Genomic DNA, 20613 nt, shown 5'->3' on the forward strand with positions numbered 1-20613 from the left:
AGCCTCCCACATTGCCAACCCTGTGTGCCTTCTGTGCTGTCTAATCACTCCCTGGGAACACTTCGCCACCTTTTCCCAACCTACAGCAGCACTAACAGCTCTGTCACCCATCTGTATCTCACTCAATCTCCTCTCTCCTCTCATTCTGGGAGAAGACAGCCCAGGACAGGATGGGAGGTGGAGGGGTCCCTGACCTCAGATTCCTCACTGTCAGCAAGGAGGGGATCATGTCCCTCACTGGAGAAGACCTGTACCTCTCCCCTGGGGATACAGAGACATTCACGTTCCACCAACCAAGTTTCACTCTTTGTTGGATTGCTAGCTCCCCATTAACTGCGCTGACAGTATCATTCATTACACACTGCTTCAAACTACTGGGCATGAGGCTTTCTTTCTCTTGTCTCTGCAGGTGTTGATGGGATGGCCATGTTGTCTGAAGGGAAATGGTCTGCTGCACCGCACCTTTTCACATCAGAGGATGGGAGTCCAAGCATTGGCATTGCTGCCTCCTTCACCCCTGCAAACCCAAATACTGCCACCTCAGGGAGAAACCATAGAACAGAGTGAGGGGGGAGGGGTGGGGTGGGGGGTGCGGTGGGGTTGGTGGGGGGCACAAGCTGGTGAGCACCTCACAGCCACAACTCTACATTTAGCTGAGGAAGGAATAGCCCAGTCCGCTGGCAGTCGGAGGATTGCCAGGAACCAGGCCCCAGGCCCCAGGCGAGAGAGGGGCCTGTGGTGTCAGCCATCAGGGACTTTGTCCACATGCACAGGGAGCATCAGGGACAGCAGATAGGAGTGTGGGAGGCAATGGCTGTCATTGCCCAGGAGCTATAGCCAGGACTGCGACTCGTGTGATGGTCTGTCTGCCACCATTGGCAGGTTGGTCTCTGCCATGGAGTGACAGGGCCAGGACTCTCAGGGGCTGCTGGAAAGATGCTCACACCATCACTCCATCACCCCAGGCACTGGTCATCAGGTGACAGGGGATAGGGAACCTGGTGCGCTCTCCAGGTGCCCCAAGGACATTGGGCAGTGCCAGGAGGCACACAACCGGAGGAGGGCCTGCACACAGGCCCCTCAGAAGGCACCTACCTGAACACTCCAGAGGTGGCTGGGCCCTCCACCTCACCTGCCTGCCCCATCCAAGCCTTGGAAGGTCAAGCTGAGGAGATTCCACTTGCCTCTGGCAAGAATCCCCAAGGTACGACAGGGTTGTCAGATGGAAAGACACCGGGGTTACCTAATCAAACCACCAGGGGCAACAGGCCTCATTGCTGAGCAGGCGGCCCCCCTCCTCAGCTCTGGAACCTGGAAGAGCAGTAAGATGCAGTGGGGGGGAAAGAAAAGCACATGGGAGACATTGCACTGGAAATGAAGTAACATGTTGGTAGGTATCTGATTGGTTCTTTACTGCATCTATTTGTTTGTCTCTCTGTGTAGCCATGAATGTAACTGTTCCAGAATGATGCCTAATGTCTTGTCCACACAAGATGGAGTGATGTTTGTGTTGAGAGCTTGTTGCAGCTTGTGTGATGTGTTCTATCGAGGAATGGATTCTGTTGGCACTATTGCCCCTCGTCCTAAAACATGCCTACTCTTTCCCATGAGTGTTGGTTGTGAATGAGGTGGGTTAGTAATGTCTGGGGCAGGAAAATGTGTGGCAAACAGGGGTCCTGTGCATTAGGATGGCCATGGATTAGGGGCCCATGCAGACCTTGGCAATGGGGCCTACAGGTCTGTGTCCTGTACAGTGCATGGCTCTGTGTAATGTCGTTTCTCTATAAAGGGCCTCATGCCAGCGGGTCTTTCAGCCTGTCCACCCCAAAACAGGTCAAGACACCTCACCTCACCCACTCTGGGTGTGGTCACAGCCATTTTCCTTCCTATTGCGTACTTCCCACTTCCAGCACAGCTGAAGGTGACAGTGAATCTTCCTCGGCCGATAGTTTTCAGCCTCTGCCGCTACGTTTCATGGAGACCCCAGATATCTGGAACTCCTCGCTGTGAACCCCACAAGGCCCCACACCTTCCCAGGTGTCCACCCAACCCATCAAGCTGCCCACTTTTCACCACACCTCCTGACATATGAGGGTGTGGTGATAGACTGTACCACCCTTGAAGCCAGGGTGATCCTGACCATGGACAAATCACTCACCGCCAAATGACACCATTCTGTACTTCCTCACCCCCTCACAAACACTGTTGCCCTTCCCCTTCTCAATTGACAACCTCCTTACCCCCAGCCAGCAGATTTCAATTTTGACAAACAGGTTTCCCAAACTCCTCCCTGTGGCCATTACCCCCACCCATTCCCCTTTGTGAACGGACCCGATGGACTAACCCAGACAGCCCAGGGAAGCAGTGCCCAGAACCCTGACTGATAGCTATACATCTCCCCGACTGCATTAGCCATACTCCCTGGACTATCTGCTCTAAAGCCACAGGGCTGACTGTAACTAGCTCCCTGGACTGAAGTGGCACAGAGCCCCTGACTGAGAACACCTCTACTGGACACCTGACCTTAGCCAATCCCTGGACTAGGGTCACAGGCTGCCCTGGACTGAATGCGTTGTGACCCCCATGACTGACGAGTAACTCCATGGGCTTTGATGAGAGCTACTCCATTTCAGACTTTGAGACACAGCTGCTTGCTTTTCTGCACAAGCCAAGTCTTTGCTGCGTTAGCTGCTGGTACATGGTACAACAGTGAGATTGACATACAACAAAATGTCCGACCCCTTGACTGAGGACCGTGACCAGCAAAGGCAAACTCTAACTGAGACGACAAGGCCTGGCAGGGGCACTGTGAGCAGCCAAGTAGATGCTGAGAGAGGAAGCGGGTATCCCTGAGATACGGCCTAGTCTGATCCCTGAGCTGGGTCCCTGTCCCTGTGACTGAAGCCCCCCCCCACTGCTTTCTATACTGGATGGTGGTGCACCCTGCAAAGCAGCTCAGCACTACCTAAGGCCCCTGCAAGTGGATCTGAGAGGTGCCATGAAGATGGTGAGGGGTTGGCAAATCTCAGATGCCCATGCCCTTGGATGAGGGGTGCATATGGCCGGTACACATGGGTCATGCCCTGAGACACTGTTTGATGCTGGGCAACATGAAGGTTCCTTGCAGTCAGTTGCTCAATATCTGCTCTGACTCCCACATTGAGAATCCTCAACGTCCAACAGGTTTGTTAAGGTAGGAAGTTGAATATTAATGAGGTCAGTTATGATGTTAATCAGGTGTTTTGCAAACAATCCTCCCCTTTAATCAGCAACTCGCCACTGTCTAGTGAGAAACCTGCCTCACTGTCCAGTGCAGAGAAAAAGGAATGTGATAATCTTAACATCGAGGTGGTTCTGGCCAGATTTCTCACCCAGTTCCGCCACAAATCTCTCTCAGACCCACAGCATTCAGACCAATACGAGATTCCTGCCAATATTTCTAAATTTGCTGATGACACAAAGCACTGTGTGTTGTAAGAGGGATGTAAGAAGGCTTCAAGGGGATTTAGATAGGCTGAGTGAGTGGGTAAGACTATTAAATATAATGTGGAAAAATACATAGGTAGGAAAAGAGAAATGTAGAATACTTCTTAAATGGTGAGAGACTCTGGGAAGTGTTGACATCCAGAGGGTCTGGGTGTCTCTCATAAGTTATTGAAAACTGACATGAGGTGCAGTGAGCAGAGAGGAATGCAAATAATATGCTACCTTTATTGCCTTGCCAATGAAAAGTCTGTCCAACTCATCCTTCAATCTATTCAACGGCCCAGCCTCCACGGCTGTCTGAGGAAGAATAACTACCCGATGAAGAAACTTCTCTTCATTTCCATCTTCAATGGGAGATCCCTTAGTTTGAAATTGTGCCCCCTGGTGATAGACTCCCACAGAACACCCACGGCAAGATTCAAACTCATTTTTTGAGTTATAAATCCAGACCTATGGTTATCCAGTCTAGCGACCAAAGAGCTATATTATTGTACTTGACATCATTATTAATGTTGTTGACCCCAATCCAAAATGACAATGTTGCCAGTAATGGTACAGGGCCACAGAATACAATAATGACTGATATTCACAATGGTCTAAGTTCAAACAGTGTGAGAAAGGCCTGTGCAGCAATGTAAACAATGGCCAGAAATCTCACTGGAATGAAAAGCTTGAGATAATGGGAGGTGGGTTGGCGGCAGGAGAGGGAGAAGAAGACACAAATGGCCATGCACTGTTAGCAACAAAGTTACTTGCAACGAAATTCATATAACTTTCATAGCCCAGTCACCTGCAGCACTGATTAATATGACCATTTCCTAATGTCACTCAGTACTTGAACAGAAACCATGGAGTTCAATGGGCCAGCGTTCCTTTATTGCTTTCAGAGAATACGATCATCAATATGACTTTTCCAAAGCTTTAATCTATCCTGCCAGAGAGAGGACTCTATTGTTTCCATAGGCTCCTTCTCGGACTCTCAGGTGCTGGTTAACTCTGGGCTTGCGCTGTCTCCTTGCTCAGCGCCAGCAGATGGAGATTCAATGGTGTCCGTGGTGGTAAGTGTCTCCTCAGCTGAAGGACCTGGACTGGTCTCTGCAAGAGGGAAGGCAGTCGTTCAGAACAGGTCCCACATTCCTGAGAAATGCAATCGTCAGCTTCCCTTGCAGCACATGAGAGACCCGATTGATTTCCTCAACTAGGGATAATTCCCACTATCAGGGTATGGTGAGATGGTGACATAGCAGTAAGGTCATTGAACTAGCAATTGAGCAGCTATATCAATACTCTTGGGACACAGGTTCAAAACCTAACAGAGCACCTGGTGGCATGTAAAGTCAGTCAACTAATAGATCTGCAATTGAAAGCTAGTTGCTGTGATGGAAACTCTAATTGAATATTGCTTAAAAGTCCATTGGGTTCACTAATGTCCCTTTAGGGAAGGATATTGGCTATCCTTAGTCAGTCTGGCTGACATGAGGCCTCGGACCAAGGCAACGTGGTATGTATTTTACTGAGCTCTGAAGTAACAAGGTCATAGAAAGCAAAATGTAACAGTGCAAGAAAACATCTCACCAAAACCTTTAGATGAACAACAAAAAGTGCCCAAGCCAGCAATGCCCACATCAAATGAGAGATTTAAATTATACAATGACACAGGGCCTGTATTCAGTGATTGGAGTGTAACACAAGGCACTAACAAATTCATGAATCTAAAGTTGTTAATAATGGGATCAAATATTTGTGGTTTAAGTCTGAACAGGTTTTGTTTTAATTTCTGGTGTCTTCCTTCCGGGGAGGCTCTAAATACTTTAGCGATTGTTGAGGATACCATCTTAACTTCAGTGGTACACACGACTCCTGTAAGTGGCCAATGTTAGAATTAGTCCACACTTGCCAGGAAATCAATAGAGATTTAATGTCACTCCTGCTTTGATGGAAAATGAAAAGTAATCTTCAGAGAAACATTGGCCAATACTGAGAAGCAGGAAAATCAACATTTCGGGCCAAAACGCCCAGTCCTGACGAAGGATTTCGGCCCAAACTGTTGACTTTCCTGCTCCTTAGATGCTACCTGACCTGCTGTGCTTTTTCAGCTCCACATCTATTGACTCTAGCTTCCCAGCATCTGCAGTACTTACCGTTTCCATTGGCCAACTCTACTTGGTCTTTCCCTTGATGTTAATTTGATCCAGGGAATGACAGGAAATTTCTGCCCATGCCCCCACTTCCACACCCAACCACTTCTTGACCCCCAGAATTTACCAACATCCATTCTGAGCTTAAGATATACTGAGGACCCTGATCACAAAGATTGAGAAGATCTACTTGTCAATGAAGAGGATTCAACCACTTTCCAGTCCTTCAATAGATCACTGGGCCATCACTTGTTAGAAATTTGGAAATGATATGTGAGAATTAAAAGAAATGGATGGCAGATTTTCCAAACATGAGCTTGATTAGAGGTCCAATTCTATGTTATTATGACCTATGTGACTCAAGACAAATTAAATCAAAAAGTTTGATCACCATTCTGACTTCAACAGCCCATGCACACGGTCTGTGAACGCCAGAGGCAGGTTCAGCAAATTATGTCCTACTATTGGCTTCAGAGCTCAGCGGGTACTGCCAGGGCTCATTTTGGAGGGTGGAGAGGGCAATGGGTTTGGGAGTGATGGGACGTTGGTTGTGGGAATAGTAAACTATCCCCAACAGGGATTGGAGAGTAACTTAGCAGGATGAGAGAGCCACTTAGGGCGAGAGTGGCAATCAGGGTGAAAGAGCCAAAGTTACTATGCCTTTGAATCTTTGAGGATAGCTCAAGGATAACACTGCGTGTTTTTTGCCCAGCTCTTGGGTTGAGACTGGGAGAGCTGTGAAGAGAACAAAGCTGGTAATGAAAAATCTGATACCTTCTGTCTGCTCCCTGCTTTCCACGATATCTTCTCCCTCAGCCGCGGAAGTAACATCAGCATCCTCCGGAAAATTAATCTGCTCCTGCAATTCATTGGTTGGTCTATTGAAAGGAAGGTGAGGCGTTTCTAGTTATCACCATCTCAGTTCATTGAAACCATTTCCCTAACTGTAGAGTAGATTAAAAATCTGCTCACTCTAATCCTTTATAAATCCCAATGGTCATATTATGATAATTGCCTATGTCTGGTGAGTGCTATATTCAACTTGCTGTAACACTTTAAAGGCAAGACACCTTTCGTTACAGGGCAGTGAGGGGCAATATTTAGCATTAAAACAAACACCATCACTGCATCATTAGTTAGAACTATCTACTGGCATTGAGCAAACCAATTTCAAAGTCACATCGAGCTTGAAAAATTGAAATATTTCACAAGGAATTCAAGAGTTAAGTGAGGCTTTCAGATTGCATAGCTTGTTTTGTTAAGCTTTGAGTTTAGCAGGACTGATGCGATGATAATGAAATTGGGATTGGATGGGACAGATAATCCGAGTATTGTGCAAAGATTTTGGCCTCCTAATCTGAGGAAGGACATTCTTGCTATTGATGGAGTCCAGCGAAGGTTCACCAGACTGATTCCGGGATGGCAGGGCTGACATATGAGGAAAGACTGGATCGAATGGTTGTACTGACTGGAATTTAGAAGAATCGGGGCATGGATCTTATAGAAACATATGAAATCCTGATGGGACTGGACAGGGTACATGCGGGAAGAATGTTCCCAATGTTGGGGAAGTCCAGAACAAGGGGCCACAGTCTAAGACTAAGGGGTAAGCCATTCATGACTGAGATGAGGAAGAATTTCTTCACTCAGAGAGCTGTGAATCTGTGGAATTCTCTACACCAAAATGTTTTTGGGCCAGCTTTTTAGATATATTCAAGAGGGAGCTGGACATGTCCCTTGCAGCTAAAGGGATATGGAGAGAAAGCAGGAATGGGATACTGAAACTGCATGATCATAGAATCCCTACAGTGTGGAAACAGGCCAATCGGCCCAACAAGTTCGCCCAAACCCGCCCCTGCATTTCCCATGGCTAATCTACTTAATTTACACATCCCTGGGCACTATGGGCAATTTAGCATGGCCAATCCTCCTATCCTGCACATCTTTGGACTGTGGGAGGAAGCTGGAGCAAACCCACACAGACAGAGGGAGAATATGCAACCTACACACAAACAGTTGCCCAAGGGTGGGTTTGAACGCAGGTCCCTGGCGCTGTGAGGGAGAACGACTGAGCCACCATGCCAGTGGCTCAGTCAGGCTCAAATTGAATGGTAATGCAGGCTCGAAGGGCCCAATGGCCCACTCCAGCATTTATTTTCTACATTTCTATATTTCTATATGAGAAACTAATGGTGGGTCATCTAGAATGAGGGAGCACCACCTTAACATTTGAGTCAGACCATGCAGGAGTGTGGTTGGGAGATAATTTTCCAGTCAAAAATTGGTGGCATTCTGGAACTTGCTCCAAAACCACAAGGCTGTAGGTGCTGGAGGAGCGATTGAAATTCTCCAGACAGATCAAAATTTTGAGCAGTGTCGGGAGTGAAAGGTGGGCTCTCAGGAACAAGTGGAAATGCTGAACATTTCCTCCTGCAGGACCTTGGAAACCTGTTCACATTTGTTCAGAACTTACCGCTGAAACAGCAGATCGTGCAGCCCTAAGAAAGAGAGACAATTGGGCATTAAAACACAGCTATATCTCCATCATAAACTAACTAAGAGAAACACAATAGTTATGCATTTTAGCAAATATATTTCCTCTGATACACAGCGTGATTTATATCATTACATTAAAAAGTTATTGGTCCTCCTTTATTCAGGAATTCATAACACCTTCCTCTTCCATCTGTTCTCCCTCAATGCTTAGGATGACAGAGTCCCTTTCAGGCTGTGTCACAGATACATTTCATGCAATCTGAACCCCTTGACTCCACAGTACTTAGATTGAAGACCGTATTTACACCAGCAATGGTATGATGCAATACTTACCAGTTATCTTGGGTCCTAACTAACCTGACTTCAGCATCACACGGAGCATGGGAACACCATCACTTCCACATTTCTCTCTAAGCAGCACACTGTCCCAACTTAGACATTGGCCTGGAATTTCCTTGGGCCTTAGATGACAGGCTGGAAGGTGGAGCCAGAGGATGACCACCCTTTGCCTTTCAGGTGGCTAAGTGCGCCAATTGTTTGGTCATTTAGGGACTTCTCATCTCCATGGGCATTGTGCCCATGCAGGAATGTAATTGGCAACCTCCTTGAGGGCTCAGAGTGGGGGAGGTGCGCCTTCAGATGCACTCCATGGAGGGCCCAACTGAATAACCCCTCAGTGGCAATTGCCATCCCCATGGCAATAGTGGCGCCAGTGTCCCATCGCTCATCCAGGCCCACACACTTGCTGTGCCCTGGCTATCAGCCCCTGACCCCAAACTACCTCAACTGTCTTTGAAGGCACCTGGCACATCCTCTCCTTCCAGGTGCCCCCTAATATTGGCATGTCAGAGGCTGCTCTGCTGCCAGCCCTCTGATTGGTCCAGTGGCACCTCCAATCCCACCAATCAAGCATTGACCATGAATTCTGTGAGTCTATAACCCAAAAACGGACTTAATGTGATTTTCTAGGTCTATCACCCATCCTTACCAATTGTAAAAATCTTGTCGACAATTTTCAGTTAACCATATCATTTGCAAATTGCACTCCAGAGTTAACCACTAATTGGTTAATTCAGGTCTTTTGAGATTAAGGCTAAAACATATTTAAGACAGAGTAGAGGAAACTTTACTCTTCATCAACTGGGGTCTAAACATTGGAGCAATAGTCAACTTGGCTCAGTTGGAAGACTGAGGGCTCAAAGACTTTTCTTTATCTTGAGAGTATCTCATTGGGACTGACACTTCAGGGCAGTGCTAATTGAGGGAGTGTGGCACTGTCAGAAGAGCTGTCCTTTATTCTGTTCATATGGCTGTTAAATATCAATCACACCACCCAAAAAGCAGGAAGCTTTCTCTCGTATTCACCCTCAGCCAAAACCATGTATCAATTAGAGTCAAAAAAACTGCAGATGCTGGAATCCAAGATAGACAAACAGGAGGCTGGAAGAACACAACAGGCCAGGCAGCATCTGGAGGAAAGGAGCAGTCAACATTTTGGGTATTACCCTTCTTCGGGACTGGATGTGGGGGTAGGGAGAGCTGCAAATACAGGGGGAGGTGGAATGGTGGTGATAGGTGGGCACTGGTGGTAGGTACGACCTGGTTGGTTGATGGGAGGAATTAATCCGGTTGGTGGCTGGAAGGGAGGGTCAGGAGGTGGAATGGAAAGGAAGAGGTGGGATTGGAAAGGGAGCTGCAGGCTAGGTGGGAAGGTCATTTGAAATTGGAGAACTCTTTGTTGAGTTCTCCAGGCTGTAGGGTGTCCAGGCGGAGGATGAGGTGCTGTTCTTCAAATTTAGGTTCTGAGTTGCTGCAACACTGGAGGAGGCTGAGGACAGACATGTCGAAGGGGGAGTGGTCTGGGGTGTTGGAATGGGCGGTGACCGGGAGGTTAGGTTGGCTGTTTCAGGCCAGGCGGAGATGCTTGGCGAAACGATTGGTACCAATTGTATCAATTGACTGTTCATCTCATTGCTGTTTCAGGGAACTAGGTAGTGCGTGACCAACCAACAATAGTGTCTGTGCTTCACAGAGATGTATTAGATGTGAGATCTTTTTTGGAGGTCTGATAAGGCACAAGGTAAACTCTGGTCTTTTCCGGTGAAGGAAGGAGCTTTACTCAGGACCTATGTGTGCTGTGCCTCTGGGACTGTTTAATGGGGACTGTATAGAAGAAGATTAACTCACATCTAACCCTTGCTGTACTTGCTCTGGTCTTGTTGGGTCAGTATAGAGAGCAGCTAACTCTATATTTAACCCTGTGCTGTCCCTGCCCTGGGATATTTGATGGGGACAGTACAATACAGGGCTTCCCAAATTGGGGCTCAAGACTCTAAGCTGAAATTCATAGAATCATACAATCCCTAAAGTGTGGGAGCAGGCCATTTGACCCATCGAGTCCACACTGACCCTCCGAACAGCATCCCACCCAAACCCACACCCCTGCCCTATCCCTGTAACCCTGCATTTCCCACGCCTAATCCACCTTGTCTGCACATCGCTGGACACTATGAGCCATTTAGAATGGCCAATCCACCTGACCTGTACATCTTTGGACTGTGGGAGGAAACCCATGCAGACACGGGGAGAGCATGCAAACTCTACACAGACAGTCATCTGAGGGTGGAATCGAGCTATTGACCCTGGCACGGTGAGGCAGCAGTACTAACTACTGAGCCACTGTGTGGGGTCTCGAGCTCCAAGACAGCAAGAGAGACCTGAGCAAGTTATAAAGAGCAGTACTCCCCCTTTAAGAAGTGTCCACTTTTACAGGCCAGTGGTGACACTTGATGCCATGTTGATCTGAACAGCTGGGTATTACTTACATGGAATGCTTTCACGGTTCCTTATAATGTACTGAAACATCAAGACAGTTCCTACAACAGCAACTAGCATTCCTGCCACCGCAGCGCCAATCACAGCTGGCAGGGCACTAAAAGGGGGGTCCGCTAAAAATAGACAAAGACAGCGACTCATTAGTGCCTTCTTAAAGTGGCACGATTGAAACAAAATTGTTCACTTGCTTTTTAAAAGTTTTTTTTTAAAACAATGCACAGGAATTTAAATAACAACAGAAATTATTTCGATCAATATGAACAGTTAACACATTCACAGGAATTTTCTCCATTGGAAATTTTATCAATAAAAAGCAATATCAATCTTATTGTGCACGTTAACAAAGGAGAGGGGAGAAGCTGCCTGAGGAGGAGGACTAGAGAGGGAATGACAGAGCACGGCTTCCATGAATGTTCAAAGCCCTGTTACTGATGGCACAGTAGATCCAGTATATCCAAGAGTTAAATCAAGGAAAGTGGCAGCAGCTGTAAACATCCTTACCTGGTCTGGCTCACATGTGACTCCAGACCCACATCAATATGGTTGACTCTTAATTGCCCTCTGGGATATCCTCATCCCATGAACAATTTTTTTAAAAAAAACAAGACTGTTCTCTTTAGAGAGGGTTAAGGGGAGATTTAATAGAGGTGTTCAAACCAGTAAAGCATTTCAACAGAGCATATAGGGAGAAGCAGAAGGGACAAAAGCCAAAAGATTCATAATTGAGGCAAAAGTGAACCCAACAGGGTGGAGCTGAGCTTGACCCGTTGATGTTCAGACTCCAATGCAGAGAAGATGAGCACAGTGGTGCAAAGAGACGATCGACAAAGACGGAATGTTAATTCTTGATTAAGGATGTTCTGCAGCCCACCCCAGTTAATGATAGCATCTTTGCAAATATTAACCTGACCCCACCCCACTGCCCTGCTTAGTAACTCCTCCAACCCATCAATTAAATGAACAATTGCGTGAGAGGAACAGAGAGAGGGAGAGATTAACTATTAACTGAATCACTAGCCATCACAATGAACAATCTGACTCAAAGATCAAGTAGGAGGGTTATTAGGAAAACTTCCTTACATGGCAATATTTTTGAAATTATTGCCAAGTGAGACTGTGGGGTTAGAAGATTGTACAGTGCAAAACGCAGATGGTGCTAGTACATGAGAGCTGGGAGTTAGAACGATGATGTAGAACATGGTTAGGTTAACAGATTGATAGGGTATCTGAAAATTAGGACTCTTTCTAGTTGGTGTACCTGAAAGTTAGCTTCTTAACTATTTATGATATCATTTGGTTAGGGTGTCTGAGGGTTAGGGATACCATATCGTTAGGGTACGCGGAGAATAAGATACTAAACAGTTAATGTACCACAAAATTAAGATACTTGACCACTGAGATACTGGAAGATTTGTGAAATAGTTAATTAGGATTTAAGAGATCAGGATACCAAAGAATTACTGCGTTGGCCAGTTAAGGTATATGCCAGTTAAAATAACAGAGGATGGAGATACTTGAAATACAAGTTTCCTCAAGGCATGTAGCACTTTCTTGACTCTGACCTTTCTTTGTTAACAATAATCAAAGGCAACTGATAATCAGCAGCTTGAGCTGGACAACATTCGAACCCACAATATTATCAAGTCTCCTTTATGCACAGGTATTTTACCTAGTGCACGGTGCATATTAAAGGGAAAGATTTCCCGTATTCTCCCCTGGAATTACATATTAAATAGTCTGAGGTCAATATTCTGGTCTTTTACACAAACGCCAACAGCTTAACTACAAAATCTGAAGAAAAAAGTGTAATTCACAGGACAGAATAGAACAGAATCTTTCATTTCCAAACTGTTCTATATCAAACTCAAATTCAGGTAGTACTATTTCTAGAAACCTCACAAAGACCTAAACCATAATTATTGTGCAGTCACTCATTAATATAAACTGAGGTTGCAACAAGTAACTGAATCTATCAAGAGCCCATTGTGAGTCTTCTCTGCTAACATATTGGGCCATTTAGCCAGCCCAGAGGCAACGTTTGTCTTTTGAGGACGTATTTGCTCCAAGAAAGTTTAAAACAATGAAATTTTCCACAAAGTACAATCAAAATTCAGCACAGCCAATGTGAGAATTCTAACTCAAAAACAGTGACTAAAATGGTGGACTGAGTAGAGTTTGTAGAGCTATACAGCACAGACACAGACCCTTCCGTCCAACTCGTCCATGCCAACCAGATATCCTATGTAAATCCAGTCCCATTTGCCAGCATTTGGTCCATATCCCTCTAACCCTTTCCTATTCATATACCCATCCAGGTGCCTTTTAAATCTTGTAATTGTACCAGACTCCACCACTTCCCTCTGGCAGCTCATTCCATACACTCACCACCTTCTATATAAAAAGATTATATCATAGATCCCTTTTAAATCTTTCCTCTCTCATCTTAAACCCATGACCTTTAGTTTTGGACTCCCCTACCCTGGGGAAAAGACCTTGGCTATTTACCCTATTCATGCCCCTCATGATTTTATAAACCTCAACAAGGTCACCCCTCAGCCTCCAACGCTCCAGGGAAAATAGCCCCAGCCTATTCAGCCTCTTCCTATAGCTCAAACCCTCCAACCCTGACAACATCCTTGTAACTCTTTTCTGAAACCTTTTAAGTTTCACAACATCCTTCCTATAGTAGGGAGACCAGAATTGCACACATTATTCCAATAGTGGCCTAATCAATGTCCTGTACAGCTGCAACATAACCTCCCAACTCCTATACTCAATGCACTGACCATTAAAGGCAAGTGCACCAAACGCCTTCTTCACTATCCTGTCTACCTGTGACTCCACTTTCAAGGAAATATGAACCTGCACTCTAAGGTCTCTTTGTCCAGCAACACTCCCCAGGACCTGACCATTAAGTGTATAAGTCCTGCCCTGATTTGCCTTTCAGTGTGGATCTTGCAGCTGCTCCTGAGATTGCAAGCTTACTTCTACATTTCTTACGGTTATTATATTTCAGCAGTATAAGATTTTTATTTTGATTCATTTTCATTTCTTTAATAGACATTTGGATAAGTTCATGAATAAGAAATGTTTGGAGGGATATGGGTCAAGCCAGTGGGACTAGTTCAGTTTGGGATTATGGTTGGCATAGACTATTTGGACTGAAGGGTGTTTCCGTGCTGTGTGACTCCATGAATCATAAATTGAAGAAATTCTGAGGCAGAAGGAGACTATTCAGCCCATTGGACCATTAGCATTCAACTCCAGATATTTTCTGATCTAGGCCCTTCGCCTAGACCCCTTCAGAACCTTCCTTTTACTGTTTAGTCTGTGAACACTCCCTGCATAGGATTTAACACTCAGCTTGTGGCTAACAGGTTGTCAAATGGCTACTACTATTATTGCTCAGAAAAGCAAAGGCAGATGGGAAGAGGCACGACATTGAAATCCATCCCTTCCGCTGGGAACAGGCAGTCCAATGGCCAGCTGCAAACTGGAATAAGTGGGAAAAAGGGTTAGATCAGACAGCCCGAATCACAAGCAGTACAGTGACAGATCTTCAAACACTTAGCAATTGTCTTTTAACCAGGTCTAAATAGAACAATGGCCTTTTCTTAAAACACAATCAATAATGACAGGCATTGTTAGGTGATCATAGCAAATTCTACCACACAAACCAAAATCATACAAAATGGAAATGGGCAGCATCTTGGAGAATGAAATGGTTTCAACAAGATATCGCATGGAGAACCTGAGGAACAATTTGAACCACAACAAAACCAACAGCCCTTTGGGATCCATTGTTTTGCAGATCCAGAATTTTCAACACAATTTATGGGTTTCCTGCAGAAGTCCCACTTTCCTGCGTTGGATCAGTCCAATAAACCTCAGCATCCGATGCAGTTCCTGTGGGAAGATACCAGATTGGGTAGAACCATTGACTATCAACAAGAGACATTTTAGCCAGCTGGGGCTGTCATACTCTGTCTCTTGTACAACAATCTAGTTAGTCGAATAAACATATCAAATGAACATATCTAATAGATATGCTTCTGATGAAAAGTGAGACAAAGGGTTATGGGGAGCAGGCAGGAAAGTGCTTTTGACACAGGATAAGATCAGCCATGATCATGTTAAATGGTGGAGCTGACTCAAAGGACTGAACTGCCTATTCCCGCTCTTAATGCCTACGTTCTTATGTTAGTCCTACTCCCTTGCTTTTTTTCCATAGCCCTGCACCCAATTCTTCATCAAGAATTCCCTTTTAAAACACATTATCAAATCTGTGTCTGCTGCTCTATGGGACAGCATGGTCTAAATCCTAAACTTGTGTAAAATGGCTTTCCCTCACGACACATCTGATTCTTTAGCCAATCACGTTAAATCTTTGCTGATTGGTTGCAGATCATTGTGAGAAAATTCATTTTGCTGCGTCCTCCTATGTTTGAGTTGTGTTCTGAGCTGGCAGCAACTGTCAAGCAGAAGTTAGCTGGAGAACTGTATGGGGCAGCAATGGTTGCTATATTCAATCTTGCCTAGGAACAAGGGTGAGCCTTTGTTGCAAGGCTTTCAAAAGGTCACTCAAAATAGTTCAACGTTAATTGAAGAGCAGTCAAGAGTTTGAGTGAGGGAGTTGTCTACAGTGATTAAAGACTCAATGCCAAAAAGGATGCTGTTGTAGCAGGCTTCAAACCATTAGAGCTCTGAGATGTCCTGAAGAAAGTAAGTGCGATGACTCTATGGCTTTAAGAGGTCTGTTTTGTCCTTTTTTTGTAAAGAAAGGTTTGAAGATGGACGTGCAGAGCTATCTATTTGGAAAACCAATAAGTGAGCAGCTTGTGAACTCTTGGGGTTTCTCAAAATTTGGAACAATAGAAGCAGCCTGAATGGGTGTGGTGAAGCTCCCACAGAACCAGGATTTCTAGTTTCGTGGTTTTTCTGTAGTGGTTGTTCCTGGGTCTGTTGCTGTAGTAGATCTCTCCCTGCTACACTATCTCAGACTTCTCTTGCTGGTTTTTCTCTTGAGCTGCTGGAGCTGCATGTGAGACAATATGTTTCTGAATTTGCCTTTTGCCAAGAGTGTGTTTATGGGATGTTATTATATTGGATCAGTTAATTAGTAATAGTTACTGTATCTATTATTCTGTTAAGTATTTCAAAAGTTACAGCTAAGCCAATTCTTTTCTCTTGTTGTATTTTAACTACAGTATATGAATAAATTGTGTTTTGCTTAATGTCGAATAGTTTGACCAATCAAATTGCATCTGGAATGCTACACCTTACATTTACCTTTAAAGTAAGAAAAAGTTAGGGTCTAGGTTACTTTCTTAACATATTTTGAGGGGCTTGATCTGGTCCATAATTTAAGTACAGCTGAGTATTGAGCATGGGGTTCAGGAAATAAATTGGGAACTGTCCTGAGCTTTAATAGATCAGGAGCCTGTGAACTATTAATAATTCCATACAGTGTTGGGGAAGGAAGGACAGAAACACTATGTGCTTGGTGAAACTGAGAAATAACAGAGTTCGGAAAAACTCAACGGCAGAACCAGCTTGATGGAATTATGACTGTCCATAAGTGTTTTCAGGATTCTGGGGGACATTGTCCCAGAAGAGGCTGAGGGGTGATCTTGTAGAAGTTTATAAAATCATGAGGGGTATGGATGAAGTGAATAGTCAAGGTCTTTTCCCAGCGGAGTCCAAAACTAGAAGGCATAGGTTTAAGGTGAGAGGGTAAATATTCAAAAGGGACCTAAGGCCAACTTTTTCTCACTCATACTTTTGACTGCTCTTCAATGACCCTTGAACTGTTTTGAGGGACCTATGTAACGAACTGCCACAGGATGTGGTGGAGGCTGGGAAAATTACAACATTTAAAAGGCATCTGGATGGATAATGATTAGGAAGGATTTAAGAGGCGCATGGTCCAAATGGTGGCAAATGGGACTAGACTAATTTAGAATGTCTGGTCAGCATAGATAAGTTGGACCGAAGAGTCTGTTTCATTGCTCTACCTCTATGACTCTATGGCTCGAAAAGGAACGTTAACTGCCAGGACATGAGTTGTCCATGAGGCAGTTTAAAGATGGAATGGTGTTTGAGGGAATCCCAAAGCTAGATATTCAAAAGTGAAGAATTGGAATCCCTTGTAAAATTCAAATGAGATTTGGTGGCTCATAGTGTCATGAACATCAGGGTTCATTAAAGTCTGGGATCTGTCTTGACTGTAAATGTTATTTGATGTCTTGGTGAGTTGTTTAATCACAGTTTGTATCTTATCCACATTTACCTTGTGACAATTCTATTTGTGAGATCATAAGTGATACACTTATAGCAGATTTTTTGCTGTTCTAACATTGTATAATAAACTTTATTTTGTTTGCTTTGTTCTCTTACTAAGTACCTCCAGTCTCAGTCTTCATTTATTTTGAGTAAATGTTCCTGATCCCAGCTAGACCATAATATAAATTTGGTGGTCTCATCCAGGATCACAACATCCTTCAATTGTTGGAATCTGTCTCATTTCATTTACTTTATGTCATGACGATAGAGGAATGTCAAAGTATTTACAGATATTTGAACTTATAATAATAGCAGCATATGTTTTTAAAAGAAAATGACAGACAGCCAAGAAACGGTTGCAGATATAAATTTAGTGTCTGCCGAGAGAGAGAGAGACAGACAGACAGAGAGACAAAGAGAGAGAGACACAGACAGACAGAGAGACAGAGAGAGAGAGAGACAGAGACAGAGGGAGAAGGAGAGAGAGAGAGAGAGAGATGGAGATTTTGAATGTCACACCTGGTGAGGTGTCAAGGAAGTTTCACAGAGATGGAATTAAAAGTGAAAAAAAATGCATACAAACTGAACTGTAACTTCCTGAAAGTTATCATGAACATGATGGGGAGGGGTAGGTGGCAAGAGAGCAGTGTGAATGAGAGACATCTTTTGTGTATTTCCCTTTTCATATTAAAAGCCAGTTCTGCTCTGATAAAGCATCACCACAGACTTACCAGACCAGTAGGCTGTTCTCTCATTAGAGAGAGAGACAACTGGTGGTTTAACCTAAGGGACACCACAGGGCAAGGTTGAGAAGGAGAATCCTTCATGGTAACAACAGTCAGTAGGGGATTTGAACCCCTACCTTTGGCATCACTCTGTATTGCCAACCAGCCAGCCAACTGAGCTAAACCAATTCCTAACTCTTGTAGGTGCTATTGGAAGAAGGTGTGTTAGTGAGCTGAGCTATTGGTATGTGACCATGGGATGAGCTTCTCACAGACTCAGACATTTTCAGCGCAGGAGGTCATTCGATCCATCATGCCTCACAGCAGTTGACAAACATCTGACTACACTAATCCCATTATTCAGCTTTTGGCCCACATGCCTGAAGGCTATATCATTGGAAGTGAATACCTAAAAACTGTTGAAATATTAAGAAAGTTTCTGACTCAGCCACTCTTCCAGGCAGTCGGTTCCAGAGTTTAAATTTCCTCTGGATGAAGAGATTTCTCCTCAACTCTCCTCTTACCCGTCTGCCTATTATTTCAAAGCAGTGCCCCCGTTATTGACCCTTCTCCTTATAGAAACAGTGCCTTCCAATCTATGCCTGTCAAAGACCTTATACATCTCTATCACTTCCCTTTCAACTTTCACTGGTCCAAGGAAAACAGCCCCAGCCTTTCCAATCTTTCCTCAGAGCTCAGACCCTCCAACCCAAGCAACATCCTAGTAAACCTCCACTGCACCATCTCCAGTGCAATCATATCCTTCCAGAACTGCACTCAGTTCTGTAGTTGTGGTAAACCAGCATTTAATACAATTCCAGAATATTCCATGTTTCAGTTAATAAAGGTAAGTATCCCTTCTGCCTTCCGAACCACTTTATCTACCTAACTTGCTACCTTCAGGATCTGTGGATATGCTCACCAGCTTCAGAACTTTCCAGGGTTCTATCATCCAGTATTATCCTTGCCTTGTTAGAAGTCCTGAAGTGCACTACCTCATACTTTTCGGGGTTGAATTCTATTTGCCCCTGCTCTGCCCATCTGACCAGTCCGTTAATATCCTCCTGCAGTTTTCGGTAATTGTCCTCAATATTTACCACACCACCAGTTTTTGTGTCATCCGCAAACTTCATGAAGACATTACGAGCAAGGTGGACAATGGGGACCCAGTGGATGTGGTGTACCTAGATTTCCAAAAGGCCTTCGACAAGGTGCCGCACAAGAGGCTACTGCATAAGAAAAGGATGCATGGTGTTAAGGGTAAAGTATTAGCATGGATAGAGGATTGGTTGACTAACAGGAAGCAAAGAGTGGGGATAAATGAGTGCTATTCTAGCTGGCAGTCAGAGACTGTTGGTGTGCCTCAGGGATCGGTGTTGGGACCACAATTATTTACAATTTATATAGATAATTTGGAGTTGGGGACCACGTGTAGGGTGTCAAAGTTTGCAGATGACACTAAGATGAGTGGCAGAGCAAAGTGTGCAGAGGACTGTGAAACTTTGCAGAGAAACATAGATACATTGAGTGAGTGGGCTAAGTTCTGGCAGATGGAATACAATGTAAATAAATGTGAAGTCATACATTTTGGTAGGAGTAATAGTAAAAAGGATTATTACTTGAATGGTAAAAAGTTGCAGCATGCTGCTATGCAGAGGGACCTGGGTGTCCTTGTGCATGAATCACAGAAGGTAGGTCTGCAGGTACAACAAGTAATTAGGAAGACAAATGGAATTTTGTCCCTCATTGCTAAAGGAATTGAAATAAAAAGCAGAGAGGTTATATTGCAGCTGTACAAGGTGCTGGTGAGGCCACACCTGGAGTACTATGTGCAGTTTTGGTCTCGTTACTTGAGAAAGGATGTACTGGCACTGGAGGGGGTGCAAAGGAGGTTCACTAGGTTGATTCCGGAGTTGAGGGGGTTGGCTTATGAGGAGAGACTGAGTAGATTGGGATTATATTCATTGGAATTCAGAAGATTGAGGGGGCATCTTATAGAAACATATAAAATTATGAAGGGAATAGATAAGATAGAAGTAGAGCGGATGTTTCCACTGGCAGGTGAAGATAGGACAAGAGGGCATAGCCTCAAGGTTAGAGGGAGCAGATTTAGGACTGAATTGAGAAGGAACTTCTTCACCCAGAGTGTTGTCAATCTATGGAATTCCTTGCCTAGTGAAGTAGTTGACGCTACTTCAGTAAACGTTTTTAAAGATAAGGTAGATATTTTTTGTACAATAAAGGAATTGAGGGATACGGTGAGAACACGGGTAAGTGGATCTGAGTCCACGAAAAGGTCAGCCATGATCCTATTGAATGGCGGAGCAGGCTCGAAGGGCCGGATGGCCTACTCCTGCTCCTAGTTCTTATGTTCTTATGTTCTTGATCATACTGCCTACGTTTAACTCCAAATCGTTAATGTACACTATAAACAGAAAGAGCCCAGCACTAAGCCCCAAGGAACCCCACTGGAAACAGACTTCATGCTATAGAAACATTCCTCCAACATCATCCTCTGCTTTCTGTCTCTCAGCCAGTTTGGATCTACCATGGGACTTTGCCTTGGATCCCATGGGGTCTTACTTTCTTGGCCAGTGTGGTATGAGGGTCAAAAGCATCGTTAAAGTCCACGTAGACCACATCAAATCTGT

General features: G+C 44.6%; 1 protein-coding gene across 1 annotated transcript in view; it reads right to left on the reverse strand.

Moving 5' to 3' along the window:
- Positions 1–4340: 4340 nt before the first annotated feature.
- LOC109931801 (V-set and immunoglobulin domain-containing protein 10-like 2) overlaps positions 4341–20613 on the reverse strand; it is a 74408-nt gene continuing 58135 nt past the window's right edge. The window contains exons 9-12 of the mRNA XM_048615376.1: positions 10946–11068; positions 8098–8122; positions 6399–6502; positions 4341–4581 (exon numbers count right to left, since the gene is read on the reverse strand). Of these exons, the coding sequence (XP_048471333.1) occupies positions 4466–4581; positions 6399–6502; positions 8098–8122; positions 10946–11068 (368 nt within the window). The 3' untranslated portion in view covers positions 4341–4465. The remainder of the gene's footprint in view (positions 4582–6398; positions 6503–8097; positions 8123–10945; positions 11069–20613) is intronic.

Source organism: Rhincodon typus, chromosome 32 (assembly GCF_021869965.1).
Source record: "Rhincodon typus isolate 14 chromosome 32, sRhiTyp1.1, whole genome shotgun sequence".
Lineage (NCBI taxonomy): Eukaryota > Metazoa > Chordata > Chondrichthyes > Orectolobiformes > Rhincodontidae > Rhincodon > Rhincodon typus.